General features: G+C 41.8%; 1 protein-coding gene across 3 annotated transcripts in view; it reads right to left on the bottom strand.

Annotated features, from left to right (window-relative positions):
- Positions 1–22,248, bottom strand: part of rph3aa (rabphilin 3A homolog (mouse), a) — a 52,496-nt gene that overhangs the window by 17,552 nt on the left and 12,696 nt on the right. The window contains exons 2-8 of one of the 3 annotated variants that reach the window (XM_085280336.1): positions 10,648–10,776; positions 10,374–10,503; positions 2,956–3,039; positions 2,369–2,513; positions 1,438–1,623; positions 1,074–1,301; positions 895–974 (exon numbers count right to left, since the gene is read on the bottom strand). In XM_085280336.1, the coding sequence (XP_085136462.1) occupies positions 895–974; positions 1,074–1,301; positions 1,438–1,623; positions 2,369–2,513; positions 2,956–3,039; positions 10,374–10,503; positions 10,648–10,776 (982 nt within the window). Of the gene's footprint in view, positions 1–894; positions 975–1,073; positions 1,302–1,437; positions 1,624–2,368; positions 2,514–2,955; positions 3,040–10,373; positions 10,504–10,647; positions 10,780–22,248 lie in introns of all 3 variants that reach the window. The other 2 variants (XM_085280335.1, XM_085280337.1) reach the window with 2 other exon arrangements.

Below are 22,248 nucleotides of genomic sequence, written 5' to 3'. Positions count from 1 at the left end.
TAATGGAATACATTTTAAAAGTAACCTTCCCAACACTGCTTAATTCTCAGATAAGCCAGGGCCAAGCCAGCTCCGATCAGCAAAAACCCTGTTATCACGGTTCCGAATAGGTAGATATCTTCAGCATCCTCGATCGACAGTCCCGCCAGGCACACGATCCTCCATGTCTGCCACCCGTCCATCGTGTATCCGGCAGGGCACTCGGGCTCTCCCGAGCCCAGACTTCTCGTTGAGAAAAGGGTGTCAATAGCATTCAGAGACCAGTTGATCAAATCCATAATTCTCTTTAGGTTTTAGAAACAGACTGTGAGAGAGTGTTCCAGGGAAAGTAATACAAAAAACACAAGACTAGACAAGGACATAAAAACTAAGCAGGGAAGATAAGGGAGAGGAGAGGAGAAAAAGTGCGTCCGCCTCCTCCGAGAGCCAAAACACAGATTTTATCTTGTCTAATCTGTCTGTATAATATTATTATTACTATATCATTTCCAATCTTCATTAATAATGGATTGCATTTATATAGCGCTTTTCGAGACCCTCTAAGCACTTTATAATTCCACTATTCATTCACTCTCACGTTCACACACTGGTGGAGGCAAGCTACAGTTGTAGCCACAGCTGCCCTGGGGCAGACTGACAGAAGCGAGGCTGCCATATTGCGCCATCGGCCCCTCTGGCCATCACCAGTAGGCGGTAGGTGAAGTGTCTTGTCCAAGGACACAACGACCAAGACAGACAGAGCTGGGGATCAAACCGGCAACCTTCCGGTTACAAGATGAGCTTCCCAACCCCCTGAACCACGTTGCCCGAATTACTTATCTTGTCCTATTTTAACTGATCTTTTATTTTGTGTTGTTATCTCATTTCTATTCATACATGTGTATGAGCGTTCACCTTAGCTTTAACAATACCGCAGTGTAGTGCATGGTTCTCCTGTTCATAGAGTAGAGTGAACTCCAGAGATCCCAGAGTGGCTGTAAGAAACACACAGACATACACGTTGCAAAAAATAAAAGTAATAATACATTTGTCTTCAACAAATAAAGGTTTTAAATTTTGAGGAATAATCTTACTGGCATCATCTGAGTCATAGTCATTGTTGTCTTCCTCTGTTTGATCTGGTGGGGGTCTGGGAGGAGCAGGGTTGTTGGCAGGTGGGTTAACAGGTGGACCAACTCTGGAGACAGGCTTATGAGATGAAACAGAGCCAGAGATAACAGGTGGTCTTTTTTCCTCCACAGCTGGAGGGGGCAATGTTTCTTGTCTTTCCGCGTGATGGTTCTCCATACCTGCAGCAGGTACTTGAGATTTTATAAAATATAATCAGCAGTTAACACAATCTGAAGTGTCTTTTTATGTATCAGTGTTCATTTGGAACATTTAGAAATTAGCCTTGTAGTGCTGGGCTTATTCTTAGAAGGATCAGTGTGACTTTACCTGAGTTAGGGGTTGTGTGCTCTGTGTTTGCCTGAGGTGGTTTGGAGGCTGACACATGTCTCTCTGTCTGCATTACAGCGGCTGGATGGGAATGACCCTCATTACAACTGTCAGCTGTTGTTTTTGCTGTCTGTTCCCATTGTTCTGATCCAAAAGACTTGTGCTGCTGTGACCCTGCAATGCGCTCTGGGAGTCAAAGTAAGATTATCATCACTGTTAGAATAATGTTTCACTTCAATAGATGCATTACCGAATGGGACTGCCAGGTCCCCCTGGGACCACTAATATTTCATGGTGGAAAGTTACAACTCCAAAAGACAGAAAATAACCACAAAGAGACCAAAAAAACCCCAAAAATTAGTAAAGTGGTCACAAAGAACTTAAGTACCTCTACCTTTGACACATTGCACCATACTGCTTCAGCTCCTCATGTGGGTGGTGGGTGCAGGACCAACCAGAGCCAAGCTGGGCCCTGTGGGTTAGGGCCTAGTCACCAGCACTCTCCCCCAGGTCTGACTCCAGGAGACTCCCAGTAACCCTGATCCAAGCAAACTACCATTGCCATGCCATTGATATCTTCTGAATTGTACTTAGTTTGGCCCTCACCTCAGGTGAGCAATCAGGTTGCTTTGGGAAACCCAACCAGAGACAAATTGCTCTGGTATCATTAGGGATCAACCTCTACCACAATAAGGTGGCAATTTTTCCATTTTTTTTTTGTCTGACAACACCTTCAAAAACAAGGAGATGCATCCCAAGATGTTTATACGCTAATTCAGCTTTTAAATAAAAATAAAATAAAAGAAGCATATCTCTGGCATAAGATCAAAAGACAACTCGTATTTAGCTCTTATGGTTTTTATCAGTTCTTAAGAGGCATATCTGAAAACCCATGCACAAATGTGAGAAACATTCACTTCCAAAAAAATACCGTATCCCTGATGTGATCCACTGTAGCCTGCTGGAGTAGAGCAGTTTTCTGTGCTCGACTGTCCAGGTCTGGACAGAGGAAGGGGGGCAGGCAGACCCAGTTGCTCTCTTCCTTTAAAGAACCAAGCTCCTGAACGCTTCTGTACCTGCAGTAACACAAAGATTTGCATCACTGGAATATTTTCCAAGAATGGAAATGGCTCACACAATTCAAACATGTGTAACATGTGTTACAGGGACAGTGCTTTGGCAGATATTGTATAGACATACTGTGTTTTTAAGCATAGCTGAAGTCAGTTTCTAGTGGCCATAATTTTAACTCCAATTTATTTGTTTAATTTGAATTCTTTTATTTGATGCAAAAACATGACCTCTTTGTATCTGCAGTATTACTGAGTACTTATTCTGTATGAATGATAGGAATGAGCATTTGTTTAAAGAGTTTGGGCTCCCCAGGGCAGCGACCTCAGCAAGCACAACATCATCATAAAAACAGAATTGTGTAACAGTATTATCGTGACAAAAGACTAATGGCAGACTAATGTGGCACAACATGGAATCTGTTCTTCATCATTCCTTTTCCTTCACCTCTATCTGTTCATTGCAGATCTGGCACAGCCACACAGGGCATGTCCTGCTGTTGCTTGAAATTCCACACTTGGTACACATATGCTGCGGGAAAGGAAAAATAGACATTAAGACATACTCGTGCACAGAGTTGCAGTGTCACACAGATTTAGTCTTCAACAGCAGGTGCGCATAAAACATAGGTGTCAAACTCTGGCCCGTGGGCCAAATTTGGCCCGCAGCCTAATTACATTTGGCCCGCGAAGCCATACCAAATTACTATTAGAGCTGGCCTACTGGTATTATACAGCTAATATACAGGGAGTGCAGAATTATTAGGCAAATGAGTATTTTGTCCACATCATCCTCTTCATGCATGTTGTCTTACTCCAAGCTGTATAGGCTCGAAAGCCTACTACCAATTAAGCATATTAGGTGATGTGCATCTCTGTAATGAGAAGGGGTGTGGTCTAATGACATCAACACCCTATATCAGGTGTGCATAATTATTAGGCAACTTCCTTTCCTTTGGCAAAATGGGTCAAAAGAAGGACTTGACAGGCTCAGAAAAGTCAAAAATAGTGAGATATCTTGCAGAGGGATGCAGCAGTCTCAAAATTGCAAAGCTTCTGAAGCGTGATCATCGAACAATCAAGCGTTTCATTCAAAATAGTCAACAGGGTCGCAAGAAGCGTGTGGAAAAACCAAGGCGCAAAATAACTGCCCATGAACTGAGAAAAGTCAAGCGTGCAGCTGCCAAGATGCCACTTGCCACCAGTTTGGCCATATTTCAGAGCTGCAACATCACTGGAGAGCCCAAAAGCACAAGGTGTGCAATACTCAGAGACATGGCCAAGGTAAGAAAGGCTGAAAGACGACCACCACTGAACAAGACACACAAGCTGAAACGTCAAGACTGGGCCAAGAAATATCTCAAGACTGGTTTTTCTAAGGTTTTATGGACTGATGAAATGAGAGTGAGTCTTGATGGGCCAGATGGATGGGCCCGTGGCTGGATTGGTAAAGGGCAGAGAGCTCCAGTCCGACTCAGACGCCAGCAAGGTAGAGGTGGAGTACTGGTTTGGGCTGGTATCATCAAAGATGAGCTTGTGGGGCCTTTTCGGGTTGAGGATGGAGTCAAGCTCAACTCCCAGTCCTACTGCCAGTTTCTGGAAGACACCTTCTTCAAGCAGTGGTACAGGAAGAAGTCTGCATCCTTCAAGAAAAACGTGATTTTCATGCAGGACAATGCTCCATCACACGCGTCCAAGTACTCCACAGCGTGGCTGGCAAGAAAGGGTATAAAAGAAGAAAAACTAATGACATGGCCTCCTTGTTCACCTGATCTGAGAACCTGTGGTCCATCATCAAATGTGAGATTTACAAGGAGGGAAAACAGTACACCTCTCTGAACAGTGTCTGGGAGGCTGTGGTTGCTGCTGCACGCAATGTTGATGGTGAACAGATCAAAACACTGACAGAATCCATGGATGGCAGGCTTTTGAGTGTCCTTGCAAAGAAAGGTGGCTATATTGGTCGCTGATTTGTTTTTGTTTTGTTTTTGAATGTCAGAAATGTATATTTGTGAATGTGGAGATGTTATATTGGTTTCACTGTATGTCTGTGAAGGTTCTCAGTCATCCAGGTCATCGTAGTCAAAGGAGCTTGCAAAGAAAAGCGTCTGGACTTCTTTAAGTTGCTTGAAGACGTTTCACCTCTCATCCGAGAAGCTTCTTCAGTTCTAAGGTCAAATGGTGGAGAGTCCCAGATATAAACCTAGTGGGAGTAACCCCCCACAGAGGGACAAAAGGACCCCCTGATGATCCTCTAATCGCCTGAGCCAAGGTGGGAAAGTGGGCGTGGGTCCCAATCAGCCAGAGTTTCGGGTGTGTTCATTGTGAAACCTGGCCCCACCTTATCATGCGAATTCCTGAGGTCAGATGGCCCAGGATGTGAGTGGGCGTTAAGGCGTCTGGGAAGGGATCTCAAAACTGGATTATAGATGGCAGAGAGTTGGTGTCGTAAACCCCCGCCTCTGTTCAAAGATGGTCGCTCACAGTGGACATAGATGGCTTCTTTCACTCCTCTTTCAAATCATCTGTCCTCTCTGTCCAAAATGTGAACATTGGCATCCTCGAAAGAGTGTCCTTTATCCTTAAGATGCAGATGGACTGCTGAGTCTTGTCCTGTGGACAAGTGGACAATCCAGTTTTGAGATCCCTTCCCAGACGCCTTAACGCCCACTCACATCCTGGGCCATCTGACCTCAGGAATTCGCATGATAAGGTGGGGCCAGGTTTCACAATGAACACACCCGAAACTCTGGCTGATTGGGAACCACGCCCAGTTTCCCACCTTGGCCGATGGCAGCTGAGAATGTCCCAGTTCTCACCGGACATGTCACCCATTGAGCATGTTCGGGATGTGCTTGACCGGCGTATACGACAGCGTGTACCAGTTCCCACGAATATCCAACAACCTCGCACAGCCATTGAAGTGGAGTGGACCAACATTCCACAGGCCACAATTGACAATCTGATAGACTCCATGCGACGATGTGTTGCACTGCATGAGGCAAATGGTGGTCACACCAGATACTGACCGGTTCTGGGTCCCCAGACCCCCAATAGCGCAAAAAACTGCACATTCCAGGGTGGCCTTTTGTTGTGGGCAGTCTGAGGTACACCTGTGCACTACTCATGATGTCAGATCAGCATCCTGATGTGGCACACCTGTGAGGTGGGATGGATTATCTCAATATGGCAGATGTGCCCACTACCACACATTTGGACTGATTTGTGACCACTGTTTGGGAGGGATGGTTATATTGTGTATCTGGAATGAATTTTAGGTCTCTACGTCCATCCCATGGGGAATGGGAGCAGTAACAAAGGTGTTGCGTTTATATTTTTGTTGAGTGTATAAGACCCTGAAATGCACCACGTATGTCCAGATTTGTTTGCACATGGCCCAGCAGTTTTAAGAGCTGTTGAACAATATAGAAAACACCGTAAACAGCCAATGTGTCAGCTGTAAGAGAACATAGGAAAAATGTACAGAAAGTATTAAAATAATATCCCCTGTGATATCTGATTCTATTTGACATTATTGGATCATGTGAACTGATGCATCAGTTTGTAAGCTTTCCAACTGAGTCGTGTCACAGTGCTGGGATTTTTGATTTTTACTTAATGTTTATTTGATTAATTGTGCTTTTACATTTCTGCTCTAGGCACAGCTGTTTTACAGGATGGGTCATTTATATGGATACAGCGTAATAACATGGGAATGGTTGGTGATATTAAAGTCCTGTTTGTGGCACATTAGTATATGTGAGGGGGCAAACTCCTCAAGATGGGTGGTGACCACGGTGGCCATTTAGAAGTCGGCCATCTTGGATACAACTTTTGTTTTTTCAATATGAAGAGGGCCATGTGACACATCAAACTTATTGGTAATGTCACAAGAAAAACAATGGTGTGCTTGGTTTCAACGTAACTTTATTCTTTCATGAGTTATTTACAAGTTTCTGACCACTTATAAAATGAGTTCAATGTGCTGCCCATTGTGTTGGATTGTCAATGCAACCCTCTTCTCCCACTCTTCACACACTGATAGCAACACCGCAGGAGAAATGCCAGCACAGGCATCCAGTATCCATAGTTTCAGGTGCTGCACATCTTGTATCTTCACACCATAGACAATTGCCTTCAGATGACCCCAAAGATAAAAGTCTAAGGGGGTCAGATCGGGAGACCTTGGGGGCCATTCAACCAGCCCACGATGACCAATCCACTTTCCAGGAAACTGTTCATCTAGGAATACTTGGACCTGGCACCCATAATGTGGTGGTGCACCATCTTGCTGGAAAAACTCAGGGAACGTGCCAGCTTCAGTGCATAAAGAGGTAAACACATAATCATGTAGCAATTTCAAATATCCAGTGGCCTTGAGGTTTCCATTGACGAAGAATGGACCCACTATCGTTGTACCCCATATACCACACCAAACCATCACTTTTGTTGTTCCAACAGTCTTGGAGGGATCCATCCAATGTGGGTTAGTGTCAGACCAATAGCGGTGGTTTTGTTTGTTAACTTAACCATTCACATAAAAGTTTGCCTCATCACTGAACAAAATCTTCTGCGTGAACTGAGGGTCCTGTTCCAATTTTTGTTTTGCCCATTCTGCAAATTCTGTGCGCCGATCTGGGTCATCCTCGTTGAGATGCTGCAGTAGCTGGAGTTTGTAAGGGTGCCATTTGTGAGTAGCTAATATCCGCCGAAGGGATGTTCGACTAATGCCACTCTCCAGTGACGTGCAGCGAGTGCTACGCTGTGGGCTCTTGCTGAATGAAGCTAATAAAAATAATAATGGATTGGATTTATATAGCGCTATTCAAGGCACCCAAAGCGCTTTACAATACCACTATTCATTCACTCTCACATTCATACACTGGTGGAGGCAAGCTACAGTTGTAGCCACAGCTGCCCTGGGGCAGACTGACAGAAGCGAGGCTGCCATATCGCGCCATCGGCCCCTCTGGCCAACACCAGTAGGCAAGTAGGGTAAAGTGTCTTGCCCAAGGACACAATGACCAGGAGAGAGAGCCCAGGGATCAAACCGGCAACCTTCCGGTTACAGATGCGATTCCCAACCCCCTGGGCCATGGTCGCCCCACAAGCTAGGACAGCCACTGATGTTTCTTCATTAGTGACAGTTTTCTTGCGTCCACATTTTGGCAAATCCAACACTGAACCAGTTTCACAAAACTTAGCAAGCAGTTTGCTAACTGTAGCATGGGAGATGGGTGGTCTCGTACGGTGTCTTGCATTGAAATCTGCTGCAATGACCCGGTTACTGCGTTCACCAGATATCAACACAATTTCGATCCGCTCCTCACGTGTTAACCTCTTTGACATGTCAATGGCTGTGAACACAGAGAAACTTTTAAATAACTCATGAAAGAATAAAGTTACTTTTAAACAAAGCACACCATTGTTTTTCTTGTGACATTACCAATATGTTTGATGTGTCACATGGCCCTCTTCATATTGAAAAAACAAAAGTTGTATCCAAGATGGCCGACTTCTAAATGGCCACCATGGTCACCACCCATCTTGAGGAGTTTGCCCCCTCACATATACTAATGTGCCGCAAACAGGACTTTAATATCACCAACCATTCCCATTTTATCCATATAAATGGCCCACCCTGTACTTTGGTAAATGCTTTTCCTTATGTGTATTTTGTTGTTTTCCTTTCTGTCTTTTCCTTTCTGTCTTTGTCCAATCCCCTCCTGTGAGTCCGTAATTGTTTCCACCTATATATCTCATTTTCCACTCAGCCTTGAGTGTGAAGACATGAGTTTCCCTCTATACTTGCACTCCCAGGTTTCCATCTCTGCCTTTTTCAGTTTAAGGACTTTGTATCCTGTCAGTATTTTGCAGCACATTTTGCTCACATCCTTTGTGAGTTTGTTAAATTAATTTTGTGCTGCATTTGGGTCCTCTTTTGAACTCTTAGGCCCAATGTCCACTGTCACAAATTTACAGACATTGAGTCATGTTTCCGTTAAAACCCTGGAGGATTCAGGACTGTCCCACTGTCAAATCATCAAGTGCATGAGGGCTCCCTGCAGTGTTGGCAATATGGGTGGGGCTTGGGGGACCGGGCTGTCCAAAAAGGTCGCTCTGCACCCTCAGCTAAATTCTACTGACACACTTTTACAGACATAAGTAAAAATTGTTCATATATTTTGGTAAAGAAAGAGTTGAATGAGCAGATCAATAGTGAGTCATTTCAGTAACAACCAAGCTTAGGTCAGAGATGCAGTATTAGAAGCTTAGTGCAGCTGCAGCGACAGTAAACTAGTACAACGAAGTCACTGACCCCACCAGGGTGTCAGCTTTTATGTTTTTCGGTGTGATTTCTAGCATGACCTCACTTAAAAATGTGCGCAAGTGCATTGAGGACCTGTCCTAGTGTAATGACTTCATCATTCCAGTGGTGCACTTTGACAAATTTCTCTGCACTTTTGTATTTCTGCCAACATTTCTATATGGGGGCACCACATGCCTGTTTATTCTTTATCCTTCAATTTGTTTTGCCTCTTTAGCCCATAAAGGTGGTCCAACGTTTAGTTTGCAATACTGTTTTAAGTAAAAATGTAACTGGTTTCCTATTGTTTATAAATGTAAGCAAACATGACATATGAGTGCAGACTCAGATGTACAAGTAGCATGTACACCTCTGTCTGTTTATTTCTTATATGACAAAGTAAAGTGACAGAAAAGCCAGCAAACCAACATGCCCCTCGACTTTGCCAAAGGAAATTACCGACAATGCATTGCACTAAATATGAGGTTTGAAATGCACATAGGAGGGGCAACCAACCTGAAAGTTGCAAGAAAACAGAAATGTATCTGACACTACAAGTATGTAGCAGATAATAAAGTGATTTAGCTTGCCAAATAATTTCAACTCTAAATATGATCCATGATACTAACTTATTGCCAATGTTAAACAGTGTTGTTTAACTGTCAGTTAAATCATTTTAAACCATAAAGCAAATATGTGTAACACTGCTACCTACAATAGCTTGAATTGTGGCTTTTAGCCAGTTAGCTGTAACTTAGCTGTGGTGCCTAATGTGTGTTTTTGGGAATGACTTTTTCATCATCTCTAAGTCAACTTCATTATACTCAAATATAAAGTAGAAACTGGTCTCCCGTTGTTACACAAGAAACATGACATACACTACATAAGTGCAAGGTGGTTGCGCTACTGCACGCAAATAGGAACAACACCTAAAGGCCATGGGATATCTTGTACTGTATATCATTAATCACAAAAAAGCACCAATGGTTTCCCATATATATATCATACAATATATATCATAAGAAAATTAGTATAGAACACAGGAAACAAGAATTCTGTTTAGGGGGTCCTGAATAAGCTTTATTTTCGTTTTTCATCTTTTTGTGACGTGGCAGATGTCCAAATGGTTGGTTATCACTCATTTAATTAATGTTTAACATCAGATTGTATTTTAGTATACATGTTCAATTATACAATTGACCAGAACTTAATATTAAACCCTAATTGTTTTCTTTACATTTGTTTCAAACTGGTGTCGCCCTTTTGTGGCTTTATGGGTCATAGTGACTTACAGTAATCACCACCTGAACTCTTCAACAACTTAAATGAATCAAGAAATTGCACTGGTTACTAAAAATGTCACATAAATCTCTGGAATACCATTAGGTAGAAGGATGAAGTAGAGCAGAATGTTAAAGAAAAGGTAATGAACCTGAAAGTTGTGCTTAAGTATAGTATTTGAGTAAATGTTACTTTCCAAGCAGTGGTAAAGAAAATTCCAGTCCAGGCACAGTCCCTTCAACCCCTATGAACAAAAAAAAGTAACAAAATCCACCTACTTTTTTGCACTGCACACAGAGGACAGCTGTGACCCCCTGTGGTCCAAACGACGCACCACACAGCAGACAGTGCATCTCTCCATCACCACACGCTGTCTTCTTGATATTATCCAGACGACTGGAAAGACGCCTGAGAGCACATGCAAATTATTATCAGCACAGGGACACAAACTTGGCACAGGTTTGTCACCAAAAAGTTGTTCATCTCAGTGAGCATCTGTGCATGGTTGGTGATGTGATTCAGTGCAACAGAGACAACGGTTTTCCATCTCACTCAATCCTCTCTTGCTCGATGGCCTCCATCATAGCTGCCCGAGCTAGCACACTGTTGATGATCTCCTTCTCCTCATCTGTGAGCTCCTCCCCTGGGGTGCCGCCAGGCATGTTCATTGTCCACCTAATTCTGCTGAACCCAAAGCGCACACACACAAACACACAGAACAGACACAGAGTACAAGTGACAAGCAAAGTGAAAATAAGACTCAGACAAATGGCCAAAACATCCAAAAAGTGCCTAAGGAGTGCTAGACACTAACATCAAAGCACAGCTGGAAACATGTTGGACTTGAAATAATACTGAGCAGCTGCAGTTGTTTTCATACACAATAACACAAATGATGTCCAATTTTTATTTTGCATCTTGTGACCAAAACCCACATAAAATAAGCCTTTTAATTAAGAGTGATCTGTGATCTGAAATCCATTAAAGTTTAAATGGTTCACAGATTCAGTGACAAGCCAGTGGGGATCAGTCACTTTTCTTGCAGGTCATACTCTAAGCTTGCTTCACATGACCTGGTCATTTTTTAAACTAAAGCTACGGAGAAAAGGCCAACAGAATATGCTTAATAAATGTAGTTAATTAATTAATCAGTTAGAACATTTTGGGACTGTTTTATCATCACATTTAATCCTACAAGATAGGATTGAATATTTTTTTGTTTTATTCCTTGTTTATTTTTTCAACTGGGCCATGAGCTGCCAAAAAAGATCATTTCCCCCACTGCGGGTAAATAAACTCAGCAGACATACAGGGGCATTTCCAGGATTTCTTGTTAATGTTGTTGCTCAGTGAAGACCAAGAACAAAAAAGGGGGGATGACCAAATAAGATTATGTGACACAGCACCAGTCTTAACAATAACACATTACAAAATAACACATTATACCCATTACTGTCATTACAGTAATGTGTTACAAAGTAACATTACATCACATTTCTACAGTACTACAGTAATTTTTGTCGTTACTTGTGCTACAAGTCTAGGGTGCAGTTCTCTGCACCCTAGACTGAGAGCAAAAAAAAAGAACAAAATATCAAACGTATTTCTTCCTGCACACTATAATCAGCTCTGTACCAGGATCAGGAGATATTATAGAATATCATCTTCCACCAATTTGGTCACAGAGTACATAAGTCCACTCAGTGCCAATGTGGAAGCTTCATATCCGTGTCGTCAAATTAAGACTAGCTGCAAACAAGAATCTTGCGGGTTTCTAAACATGTGTCTTTGGCATATGGCTGATAAGAACAATCTTAAAATTTCATTACAGAAAGTAAATATCTGGATTTTTAAACAGCTGTACTGAGACAAAGACAGACCAATAATTTAGTTTGTCACTCACAAGATGACTGTCTAAGAAATTTTACTGGCAAAAAAAGATGCCACTAGTGCAAATGCTGCTGGATGGTTGGAAAACCTCTGGCATATTCACTCGGAGAGCAGCAAAAATAATTTGGCCAATGAAAATCAAACTCATCAGTCTGTGAACTAAAGTGTTGGATTTTCCTGGGAAAGTGTCTATGGTGGTAATTTCAGTGACGGTGGGATTTTCTGGCGCAACCCACGCTTGCTCTGAAAAATGCATGTCTCTTAGATTTCTGACAGCAACAGTGTCAGTAATAATATCTTCACAAGATCGAGGCAGCAGCAGTTCTTGAAACCAGGCTGCACAGTTGGCCCTCCACAATTACAAGACCATGGGGCATAATGGGACATGGCTGGCTCCATCGGTGGACCGATGGTGATTTTTCGTTTTTATGGGCTGATGTTTTTTCTGGGTTTTTTGTAACGGTATAAACAATGAGAGGTGGTGGATTGACCAGATGCTGGCCGATGTGTAAAAATAACTCCGTTGTTTGGTGGTGGCTATGGCGGAGCTTCCACAGAGGCCAGCAGGTGGATGAGGGAAAGGGGAGGCAGGAGGAGGAGAGACCCGAGGCGGCCGCAGGTCCGAGTGTCAGGTGAACTGAACTTCAGGTAAGAAGTTATATGACCTGCAGTCTGTCTGGGTCAGATATAAACCAACTTTAGGGGTAGTTTATTTTCGTTGTGCTGACTTTTTACTGTCAGTTACAATAACTCGTACTGCGTGAGCTAGCATGACAGTTTCTATACAGCTGGGTGGGTGCTATGATGTTACCAATAGTGAACTTTATTTTATTCACAAGGTTAGTTAGTAGAGTTGCCAACCGTCCCATAAAAAAACGGAATCGTCCCGTATCCAGAGAAAATATTACGAGTTTTGTATTGAGCTGAAAGGAAACGCAGTATGTCCTGTACTTCAGCCAGAATGGAAAAAGACACAAAGCTGGAGTTATTCTGTCTTTACGCTGCACAGCTGCTTCTCCTTCTCTCATTCTCTCCCCCTCCCTCTCCTGTTGCTACTTCAGTCATGATCAGTGATCAGCTGATCAGCTTTTCTCTCTCATTTATTTATCGCCCACTTTGCACCAGAAAGAGTAAACCAGCGGATGTTGCGCTAAACAACAGCAGCACGTTTAAGCTTGATCAGCTGCTGTTAGAATTTATTTAATATTATTTTCTAGTATCTGCTGATGTTTGCTGGTAAAAGCTGCTGGTCATGATATCGGTTTGGATATGTGGTGAGAGGGAAACATGAAGATGAAACCAGGAGATGTCCTTACTGAATCATCAGAGCTGAACAGGTGATGGAGAAACAGCTTTATCTTTAGGTGACATGAATGAGTTGAAGGGAAGTTATGAACTGTTTCTGAGAGACAAATAACACCAGGATCCTTTGTAGCTGACAGCTGGTAACTATGCAGGGGCGGGTCTAGCAAAGTTTTGCCAGGGGGTCAGGTAGGGCATTAACAGGGAAAGGGGGGCACAAAGAAATACTTTTCTTTCTTGTTCTTATTTAAAATGTCTCGCTTTTAATAAATAATTATCTGAATCTTACAACCAAAGTTTTTATCTGACATAAAATGTATAGAAATCATACATATACCAACAAGACAGTGTATCACTGTCACAACAGCGTTTGCTTTCATTCAAAGGCCCTATGGCTTTAATACCTGGTCTCTTGTCAAAATGCCCGGGCCGATTTTTTGTCCCAGTCCAGCCCTGGCTGGTTCTCACCTGAGTTAACATCTAATTGGATCTGATAAACAACCGTGGAAAAAAGAAAAGAAAAACCTCAACATGTGGTCAGCAGGTCCCTCCATAATGATCATGTTTACGTCACTTAATGTATTATTCTAATTGCCTGTGGGCATTTTCTTTCCAACAAAATGAATGTTTGTAGTTTCAGTGGATTTAACAAGGATTCATTATTCATTCAATCACCACAACACTTCCTTACTTATAATTCTGCTCTGTCCAAGCTGTAAAGAAAGCTTTTCACCAATTTATAAAGATATTTAACTTTTGCAAGGTTTGATCAAGGTTATAGATGCTGCATGTATAATTGTCAAACACATCCCTTTGGGCTACATGGAACTCAAATGGCTGCTTTGCTAAACCTGGGATAATTATAAGATCAATTATAATCTACTTGCATCCTGCAGATTGTTCTTGTATGCATATTATAGAGTGAGGCAAACCTCAGCAATATGACCTTTTTTTCTTCTCTTTTTGTTAGACTTCTCTATTAACCACGGATGTGAATATGTGCCCTCTTGTCTTGAATGTCTCTTCATTGTTGTATGTTTGCTCTTTTACTTTACTAAAATTAAGGTAGCAACACTGCATTCAGCAAATTAGTTTTTTATCAGGTAAAAAACATTATCCAATATATGGCAGTCATTTGTTACTGAAAGAAGTTAAATCCTGTCTGAATTTTACACCAAACGCCTTTCCTGATCCAACCTCGGTTGTGTCTCTGGTTGAAATTAATCAAGTGGCCATTCACTTGCCAAGCAAATATGTAAAACACTACACTATGTCCAACAGATGCAAAGGAGCTCAAGACTCAACAGCCAACTCAAACAGTGTTACCATTAAGTTAATACGGTTGTGCCACATTCATAAACATTCACAACTCTGTATTTGGGGATGTACACATGGATCATGTGGAAAACTATGATGATGCAAATATTTAATAAATTCATGCAGCTTAAAGCAACAATATACAACTACATCGCCTGTTAACATCTTCTCTAATTCACTTGAGATTTTACTGATTTTGATTAATATCATCTTAAGGAGAATTTATTGTTTTAATGAAAAACTGCTTGTTTTTCAACATGCATATTACATCTTATATTTTATTCATGTTTTTCCTGCTGAAAGTGCACTTTAAAAGTGATTCACAGAATAACTAAATGGCAAGAATGAATAGAACAAGCTGACATCAATTCATATGAAGAAATTCAGAGTAATATATGTGACTGAGTGATATTTCCATTGAAAGCAGCTCACATTATTCTGCTTGTAAAGACATGACTGCAGGGTTTTCGCTGTCCATTCAACTTTCAGTGTGCCACGGTTGAAAAGGTACGCCTTTAAAAAGGTCTGAGAGGAGTTAATTTGGTTACCCATGATTTATGTGAGCTCGACCACACCTACTGCTATATTAGTGCTTCTGGCCATTAAAACCTGACTGTCTGCTGGTCCACAGGCACATAAATTCTGTACTTGTGCTTGAAAAAATGAGGCATTAATTGAAGCTGACTGCTGACTGTAGTAAGTGAACTGTTAGCAGTAATGTGTTGTTCAAGTCTGGACTGCAATGTGCATGCCTGAAGTCATTTTCACTGTAGAGTAGCACACTCATTATCTTTTGACAAGAACATTGTTAAGAGAAAAGAATGACCTCAACCTCTTGCTTCTGGACCAACCAGTCATTTTCCTGATCCTGCAGACTGCATCTCAATTCCAAGTAAGTACAGAAGGAAAATAGTTTTGCTCCACAGTTAGCACATTTTATTGTCCAAATTCCAACTATATCTGCTACCTGCCTCATTAATGTCCAAGCATCAGACATTAAATCGGGCAGTGGCTGCTGAGTAATGCCTCACTTACTTCACAGCTGACTGCTTTTCTTCTTTCTCATCCCTTTCCTCTTCAAAACAATATCCTGTCCCCAATGCATGTAAATGTCAGAGGTTGCTGTCATTGCAGACAATGTGGCAACCTGACAGATTGATATCTGCGACTTGGTGTGTGTGTGTGTGTGTGTGTGTGTGTGTGTGTGTGTGTGTGTGTGTGTGTGTGCTTATGTGCCTTGAAGGGTTTGAGTGAAAAACAAAGGTGGGGGGGTCAGGGAGAAAGGAAATGTTCAGAAATGGCAGACACTTTCAGCCCATGAGTCACTACACTCAGCGGGTAGCACACACACATGCTGTCATCATGAGTCAAATCACTGCAGTTACAGCCTGGACCATCTGCAAATAAACAATTTTTATGCCATGAAAAAAAATTCCGTTAAAGCAGAAAATTAATTTGCGCTTAGATTTTGCTGTAAAAAAAACCCCCAAATGATCTGTATGAGTAAAGTCAGTAATATATCTCTATCAAAATATTTTGAACTGTAAGGAAATAAATTTGGGATATTGAATTTGCATATACGTTTGCTAGTCACAAAACTACAGTCAGCAGGTTGCAAGCTTAGTTCAGCATATAGAAAACAGCTTGCCTTTGAGCAAAACTACAAAAAAAAGGGAAAAATCTACTTAGTTAAATCTGTTTCACAAAGAAATGACTAAAATGTCAGAATTTGCTTTTATGCTTCACATTAATTGTGATCAGGCTTGTTGATGTTAATGTAATGTGCTACTGGCTTCATATTTGCCATGCAAAGGCACCAACTATTCCATAGTTAGCATCAGTCAGTCAGACTACAGATAGTTATAGCAGAGAATATTGTTAATTTATACTGCACATAATAGATCACATAAATCATGAATTAGAGTTCCAATTGGTTGTTCCTCATCATCTCTGCATCATCACTCTGCACACACACACATGCACGTGCATTATAAATTGACCATTGAGAGGAGAGCTCACTGCATTAGAGAAGATCAATGTGCACTTGGGCTCTGCAGCAGGGCATGACACTCCTATCTGGTTCTCAATGTCACATGCTAAAAAGGCCAAACCGCTTACACATGACAGCATGTCAGCATTATCCCTATTTTCACCCCATGCCCTTTTGGTGTGTCTCATTTACTGATTTTGTAGCAGTGATACCATTACAACGGAGCTGCTCTACTCATAATTAAGCTGCACTGGTGGGTCTCCATGGGCCACCAGCATTCAACTATGTGAATGTAGTTGTAAAACTTTATGTAAATGATATTTCTTTAGTCATATATTGTATGTATGTATCAACCTTGCAAATAACACTATGGGATTTCTTTTTATTTAAAGTTATATTTCGTTGGTATTTTTATCTTAGTAGTGTCTGTCTGCTGCCATCCTCTTGGGGCACATAGAACCAACCATGAATGAAAATATAAAACTTTCTCAAATCTTTTTTTTAACCAAGTGAAAACAGTATGGAGGTTGGGGTGATGGATGGGTCAACAAAATGCTGGAAAAGCATTGTCCTCTACTCTTAACCAAGAAAAATTTAAAAACCCATAGTATGATCTTTCCAATCCTCATAGCTGTCATTTATAATTGTCAAAATTAATTCAACCTTAATTAACAGAGTGCAAACTAGTTACATAAATTACAAACTAGTATGTGCATTCAAAGCAGTTGTGGGATACTTCGTGTGTGTGGGCCCTGCACTTTGTTTTCTACACTCACTGAAACAGAAGCTCCTTGTCATTTTAATCTCAATTAGCTTGGAGTAAATGGGTTCTAATTTTTTTAATTTAAGGTTATTTTTGTTATATCATGGGTAGTAGTGTTTACTGATTGGAAGGTTTGTGGATTGGTGACTGGCTCGTCCTGTTCATGTACCAACTTACTCTTGGCCAAATTGAAGCTGAACTCCAAGTGGCCCCTGATGCATATATACACCATGTAAATAGCACTTCTTTGCTGTAATGCTACAATATTTTACTGTTTTAAGAATCCACCATGATCCATCAAAGACCAGCAGGTGCCTTGGGAATATGGTGGGAGCACATAAAGTTCTCATGGCAGCCTGAAAGTACCCATATAACTCTATATAATGTATGTAATCTATAATCTATATAATCTATCTATATAATAAGAACAGACATGACATCTGTAGACTGACAATTTCAATATTCCTAAAACTACTATTTAGCTAATTTGACTCATCTCAATATTAAAATCAATCTAAATAGTACAATCAATATGCAAGAATTTGCATGCAATTTTATGCAATGCTATAAAATTTTCATTTTTGTGCATTTTTGTATAATTTCCAAAAAAAAAAATCCAATTCAAGAAAAGAATGACATGTTATTCTTATGACTAAATATCAAAATGGATTCAATTTGAACCAAACACAATGTGAGGTTTAAAGTATAGTGAGCAAAGAGCTAAGGGAGCTGACATTGAGCAATGACCAAACAGATGACATCAAAGATACAATCAGTTAAGATGACCTTTCCCTGACAGATGGCAGGTTACAGTCCACATCAATGTGTCAAGAGCTCAGTGACTCGAAAAGACCTCAGTGGCAAACTGCTGCTCATTTGAACTGAAAGGGACCTGCAGAGGTGTGTTGGTCACCTATAAGTGATGCTTCTGGACACATAGGAGGGAGTGTATTTATAGAACCACAAGAAACAAAGCTTCTGGTTCACAAGCAAAATTGCAAAATGTTAGGGAAGAAAACCCTACAAATGCATATCAGGTTACAAAGCCACAATCTGTTCCATGTTTATGATGAGAGAGATGATGTGCTTTCCTGAGAAAACCACATAAGAAGACCACACATCTTGAACTCCTGCCCTACACCAAGGACACATGTCACCACATTAAGCCTGGCTTGATTTAGAACTTTTTTATAGTGTAAGTTGACAGAGAGGTGAAATTGGCTCCAGGGATCACTGGCACTTACATGTACGTGTGTGTGTGTGTGTGTGTGTGTGTGTGTGTGTGTGTGTGTGTGTGTGTGTGTGTGTGTACACTGAGATTAGAGGTCATAACTTGTGAGGTGAAGCCAGGGTTAATGACTCTATAATGATGGCGGAGAGTGACAGAGAAATTTAAATCTACTGTGCTGGAATAAAATATAAATAGTAGACAATAGGAATAAATGACAAACAGGAGAAATATATAAAGTCAAGAGGGATATACAAAATAAGAAAAATATATACAAACAACTATTGCTTTGGTTTAATAAATGCACAAAAATATGTGTTCATGTGCTTGTTCATTCAATTAGCCTGCAAGTGTTACTTAAAATGCTTATAGGTCTTCTACAATCACAACTCTCGCCAGTTTCTTATTAACATTACAAGTACTGCATTACGTACTATAATAAACATGCATACACTTTTTCCCCGTGAGTTTCCGACATACGCGTGCCACAGACTTTATATTCAGAGTGAGTGGCCCAAAAGAAAACCATTGCAAACTGAAGCAAAGAAAAAGGAAACCCAAACAGTATCTGTGCTGGGGCCATAAAGGTCGTAGTCTTAGTCTGTTCTTGCAGTCAACTGGTCTCCCTTAGTTTTTGCTTCAGTATTTACTCATTATCCAAAAAGTACCTTTCATATTAGTTTTTAAACTACACATTAAATCACAAATTAGTAATCCATCACAAAACATGAAGATGCAAGCTCTTTTGGTTGTGTACAAACTGACACTTCTGTTTACTGCCATCTTTACTGTGTTAGAAATGCACAGTAATTGGAGTTATCATTTGTACCTGACTTATGGGTGGCTGTAGCTCAGGAGGTAGAACAGGTCACCTACTGATCGGAAGGTCAGTGGTTCAATCCCTGGCTCCTCTAGTCTGCATGTCAAGTATCCTTGGGCAAGATACTAACCCTAACTTGCTCTCCGATGCATCCATCGGAGTATGAATGTCGTTAGAAAGCACGAAGTGTAGATAAAGTGCTTGTGAGAATGGGTGTGATTGGGTGAATGAGGCATGTTGTATAGAGTGCTTTGAGTACTCCGTGAGAGTAGAAAAGCACTATATAAGAATCAGTCCATTTACCATTACTTAGCATCATTCATTATCTTTCAGAGGGATGTTTTTAGTCACTCCAATGATTAGGATTTCACATAATAATGGATTGGATTTATATAGCCCTTTTCAAGGCACCCAAAGCGCTTTACAATACCACTATTCATTCACTCTCACATTCACACACTGGTGGAGGCAAGCTACGGTTGTAGCCACAGCTGCCCTGGGGCAGACTGACATCCCACAGATGTTCAATTGGATTGCCATCCAAGGAAATTGGAGGCCAAGTCAACACCTCAAATGTGTTGCTGTGCTCCTCAAACCATTCCTGAACCATTGTTGCTTTGTGGCAGGGGGCATTGTTCTGCTGAAAGACGCCACAGTCATCAGGGAATATCATTTACATGAAAGTGTGTGGTCTGCAACAATTCTTATATCCACATGGATGGCAGGATCCAAGGTTTCTTGTTAGAACACTGCACACAAGTTAAGTGAAGCACGCACATCCAGCTATCTAGATGATGTAAAAGAAAACGTGATGCATCAGACCATCAGGTCACCGTCTGGCATTGCTCCATGGTCCAGTTCTGGTGCTCACATGTTCATTGTTGGCACTTTCAGGAGTGGACAAGGGTGTGCATGGGCAATATGATTAGTCTGTAGCCCATATCCAGCTTGAGCTACAGTAGTCCATCTGTTGGATTGAACCATATGGACCAGCCTTCACTGCATCAGTGAGGTTTGGCAATCCATGACCCTGTCGCTGGTTCACCAGTGTTCCTTCCTTGGACTACTTTAGATCGATACTGACTACTGCAGATTGGAAACACCCAATAAGAGCTACAGTTTTGGTGATGCTCTGACCCAGTTATCTAACGATTAATTTTGCCATTGTCAAATCTGCAAAAAAAACTTACAATAATCCTTATTTCCTGCTTCTAACACATCAAATTTGTGGACAGAATGATGCTTCCTAATATATTCCACCCACTAACAGCTGCAATGATGAAGAGATAATCAGTGATTGTTGTATATAATACTTTTCTTGTCTTACTTACCACTCAAAGTTTTTATGACTAGAAGTCACATTTCACCACGTGTTCATTCAGTGCTTAGTTCTACACATTTTATCTGCTTCACAACCAAAGCCAGTGTAGACTCACCAAGTAGCCTAACATGCTTCATTTAACTCTTGGACATCTCAGTCAGCATCGGTGACAGCCCCAACCCTGGGCAATCCCACTTTGCATTTTTCATTTTTATTGCATTGTTGTCTCTGAGTCCTGGCAACCAGGGAAAAAAGAAAAATATAATTCTAACTGACACACAACAAGAACTTTTTCCTCAAAAAGAGAAGTCTGTTTTGCTTTTCTCCAATTGAGGTTTAAGGTTAGGGTTGCCAATACCACCTATGATGACTTGAATCAATTGAAAATATTTGTCAGTACTGTCAAATAAAACCAGAAGGCTTTAAGATAGTAATGGAGTTAAATAAGATTAAGACTAAATGAGTTTCAAAGATTTCAAAGGGACTCCGGAGGCAGCCAACAGGTATCGACAGGCCAAGCGGAATGCGGCTCGGGCAGTGGCTGAAGCAAAAACTCGGGTGTGGGAGGATTTCGTAGAGGCCATGGAAAAAGACTTTCGGACTGCCTCGAAGAGATTCTGGCAAACCGTCAGACGTCTCAGGAGGGGAAAGCGGTGCTCTACCTGCACTGTGTATAGTGCTGGCGGAGCGCTGCTGACGTCGACTGAGAAAATTGTCAGGCGGTGGAAGGAATACTTCGAGGACCTCCTTAATCCCACTGACACATCTTCCGAGGAGGAAGCAGAGTCTGGGGATGAGGGGAATGACCCGCCAATTTCCGGGGGCGAGGTCACTGAGGCAGTTAAACAACTCCTTGGTGGCAGAGCCCCTGGTGTTGATGAGATCCGCCCCGAGTTCCTGAAGGCTCTGGACGTTGTAGGGCTGTCCTGGTTGACACGCCTCTGCAGTGTTGCGTGGAGATCAGGGGCAGTACCTGTGGACTGGCAGACCGGGGTGGTGGTCCCCATCTTTAAGAAAGGGGACCGGAGGGTGTGTTCCAACTACAGGGGGATCACACTCCTCAGCCTCCCTGGGAAAGTCTATGCCAGGGTGCTGGAAAGGAGAGTTCGTCCGTCAGTCGAACCTCGGATACAGGAGGAACAATGCGGTTTTCGTCCTGGTCGCGGAACACTGGACCAGCTCTTTATCCTCTCCAGGATACTTGAGGGTGCATGGGAGTTTGCCCAACCAGTCTACATGTGTTTTGTGGACATGGAGAAGGCATTCGACCGTGTCCCTCGGGGTGTCCTGTGGGAGGTGTTGCGGGAATATGGGGTGTCTGGCCCATTGCTACGGGCCATTCGATCCCTATCCAACCGTTGCAAGAGCTTGGTTCACATTGCCGGCAATAAGTCGGACTCGTTCCCGGTGGGTGATGGGCTCCGCCAGGGCTGCCCTTTGTCTCCGGTTCTGTTCATAATTTTTATGGACAGGATTTCTAGGCGCAGCCAAGTGGCGGAGGGCTTTCGCTTTGGTGGCCTCA

The sequence above is a fragment of the Mchenga conophoros genome, linkage group LG7 (genome assembly GCF_057382185.1).
Source record: "Mchenga conophoros isolate Kocher_MC1m ecotype Shallow Benthic linkage group LG7, M_conophoros_male_GT1.1, whole genome shotgun sequence".
Classification (NCBI taxonomy): domain Eukaryota; kingdom Metazoa; phylum Chordata; class Actinopteri; order Cichliformes; family Cichlidae; genus Mchenga; species Mchenga conophoros.
The sequence above is the reverse complement of the archived record's forward strand: the minus strand, read 5'-3'. Positions and strand labels throughout refer to the sequence as shown.